Source organism: Halyomorpha halys, unplaced genomic scaffold (assembly GCF_000696795.3).
Source record: "Halyomorpha halys isolate HHAL.00 unplaced genomic scaffold, Hhal_1.1 Scaffold390.1, whole genome shotgun sequence".
In the NCBI taxonomy this organism is placed as follows: domain Eukaryota; kingdom Metazoa; phylum Arthropoda; class Insecta; order Hemiptera; family Pentatomidae; genus Halyomorpha; species Halyomorpha halys.
Genome location: NW_027112043.1, coordinates 1,489,893 through 1,493,079, shown reverse-complemented (window position 1 = coordinate 1,493,079; position 3,187 = coordinate 1,489,893). Strand labels below are relative to the sequence as shown.

General features: G+C 31.1%; 1 protein-coding gene across 1 annotated transcript in view; it reads left to right on the top strand.

The window, feature by feature from the left end:
- Syx13 (syntaxin 13) overlaps window positions 1–2,453 on the top strand; it is a 5,617-nt gene extending 3,164 nt beyond the window's left edge. The window contains exons 4-5 of the mRNA XM_067049966.1: window positions 121–203; window positions 2,294–2,453. Coding sequence (XP_066906067.1) covers window positions 121–203; window positions 2,294–2,341 — 131 coding nt within the window. The 3' untranslated portion in view covers window positions 2,342–2,453. The remainder of the gene's footprint in view (window positions 1–120; window positions 204–2,293) is intronic.
- The last annotated feature ends 734 nt before the right edge of the window (window positions 2,454–3,187 follow it).

Genomic DNA, 3,187 nt, shown 5'->3' with positions numbered 1-3,187 from the left:
TTTTTTTATTTTACATTAGACTTGTTAAATTAATTATTTTAAAAACCTTTGTTTGTATTAAATATTTCAATTTTATCATTATTCTGTATCATTTATCACAATTTTATGAATTTGTTCTAGATTCAATTGAGAATGCCATTGAATCAGCTCATGGTGCAGTTGAAGATGGACACAGTGAATTGGAGAAAGCTGCTATGTATCAGGTTAAAATTATTTTTGCCTATTCATTATATTTTTATATTATGTTGAAAAATAGCATTTAACTATTAATAGGTTAAGGGTAGAAAATTATCTGCATTCTATTTATCGCCGTTCCTAATTTTGGTGGCACATAATTTTTTTTATTTTTTTTCTATTTTTAAGAAAAAATAATATCACGATACAGGAAACTAGATTAACAATAGAAAGAAAAATTAAATGTTTTCACTAATATTAGGTGGGGAAAAAAGAAATCCATTGTTTTATCAGTAGATGGCTATAGCGATTGCTATCTCATAAAGTATCAATCAAACAATTTCAGATTTGTGCTCATCATCAAGGTGGCATTTCGCAATAAAAAAATTCATTTTACAGTTTTTCTTTGATAAAGGTGAAAATACTAGCCAGGGAGTTGAAATTGTGAATGGTGTTTATGGTTCTGATACTGTAACAGCTAATTACGTGCAATTTCGTCGTTTCCATTTGGGTATTTTTGATGTTAAAGATGAACCTCACACTGGCATGCTCTTCGTCAAAAATGTTGATAAAACCACAGAAATAATCATAGTTGACCAGCATGTTAGTAGTCGTAACTCGACCATAAAACAGTTTTAAACCATTTGCATAAAGCTGGGTTCAAAAAGAAGCTTGATGTTTGGGTCCCACACCAATTAACACCAAAAAACATGATGGATCAAATTTTGATCTGCGAAGCCTTGGCCAAACGGAACGAAATTGACTAATTTCTTAAACAGATGGTGACTCTGGATGAGAAATCGATCTCATACGACAACCTTGTGCGAAAATGATCTTGGTCAAAGTGCGGTGGCCAAACCAGGATTAACGGCCAGGAAGGGTCTGCTGTGTATTTGGTAGGACTGGAAACCAACACTTAATTTGGATTGTTATTGTCAACAACTGGACCGTTTGAAGTTAGCGATTGACCGGAATTGGCCAACAGAAGAGGTGTCGTGTTCCATTAAGACAACATCAAGCCACACACATCTATAGTGACTAGCTAGAAACTCCAGGAGCTTGGTTGGGAAGTTTTGAAGCATCCACCGTAGAGTCACCTGGACCTGACACCAAGCGATTATCATCGTTTTCTTGCATTGCAAAACATTCTTGGTGATAAGAAATTGGCATCAAAAGATGACTGTGAAAATCGGCCATGAGATTTTTTCGGCAGTAAGGATGAAGACTTCTATGAGAGAGGCATTATAAAGCTACATTTAAAATGGCAACAAATTATAGAACAAAACAGTGCATATTTGACCCAAATTGGATAATCCGAAACATGCTAGATAAAGTCTTGAATTTCACATAAAAATAATGGATTTATTTTTCCTCAACCTTAAGATAATTATATGAATTTTCAGTAATATTTTGATAAGCACTCCATTTTTTTTAATGTACAGGAAAAAATTAGTATCATTAAAATTAAAATGATAGATGTTTCCTGAACCATGATATGATTATTAAGTTCTGCGTAGATTATAAAAAAAACGATAAGTAGCTTTTATGTTGAATTATGTTAGTTCCCTGCTTTCCTGTAAAACATCATATATATCACTAAATGTAGCAAATTTTCTAGTGTATTTGTAAATGATAGTAGTTTAAAAACTGATAAACAAAATTAAATCAAAAAGATTTTATTTTTGTCCATTTAGGTAAGAAGTTAAAAGAGAATAATTTTATTCTTCTCCATTTTTCCCTGCCTTCCCCTATATATGTAATATATCTGTCCTACTATGACTATTGCTATGACCTGAGTCAGGAAATTCCATGTTAAATGTGTGGTAGACACTGTGAAAATAAGTTTCCATTTGTTTCCAAAAGATTAAAACTAATCTAAAAATACTTACATACATGTAAACATTTCAAAATATGTATTGATGAAAATAAAATATCTTAATGAAGAGTTAATACTTGACCATGAATATATACATATATGTCCATATGTAATGAGGTTAATAGAAAAAATAAAACAGTTTTTGTGGAATAGTTTTGTATTGAAATTATGTGGTTTATATAAGACATAGGCAATTAGCCTGCAAAATAGACAATTTAATGAATTAGGACATCAATGTTTAAGGTTCTCTTTGAAAATGGCCTAAGGGCCGAAACATTGGAGGTTTTTTAAAATAAATAGCTGAGAGTAAAAGTGGATCATTGAAGCCTGTGTTAATAAACAATGAGGAAATAAATATATATAATTAATGAAACATGTAAGTAAATCAATAGAATGTAAGAAATAAAATGTAAAGTTATATAAGCCAAAAGGAGTAATTAGTAAATATGACTATCATTAAATGTAGTGAACATCATAACTTAATAATGTAGGTAAGAAAGAAAGAATTAAAAAAAAAAAGAGTAGAGAATGGAGAAGGGGTGTAAAAAAGTGAAGAACATACCGATATGTGGAGGTCTGCCACACAAGTGTCAATAAATGCGTTGAAGGAAGCGGCTAATGGTCAAATGTCAAGAATGCATTTACAAGTTACATTACTTAGATAGGCAAAAGTAAGATACATACATAAGAGGTAACACCAAATAATTTTAAAAATAAAACAGTATAAAACATGGAGGTAAAACAAATTATGAAAAAAACAATACTGTTTTAATAAATTAATTGTTAGAGAATATGCTAGCGATAAGTTTTGTTTGTGGGTTTTTAAATTTATGGAAGAAGGTTCTAGTTGAATATAAAAACTTTCAGTGACAAGTCTTTTGTCATGGTCGTGGACTGATAGAATGTTATTAAAGTCCAAAGGAATGGTTCAAAGATAAGAAGTGTTCTGAAAGTTTTGAAGCAGAAGAATTATGGAAGGAGATAAAAGATTTATGAAAGGAATATGGTCCGGGTGCGGTCAAAAAAACTCAAATAGTAGAAATATACTATTTTAATGAGCCAACGTTTCGCCCCACGTTGCAGGGCTTCTTCAGGGCTATTTTGACGGCAGTCAAAACAAAATCATTTTTGTTTTGA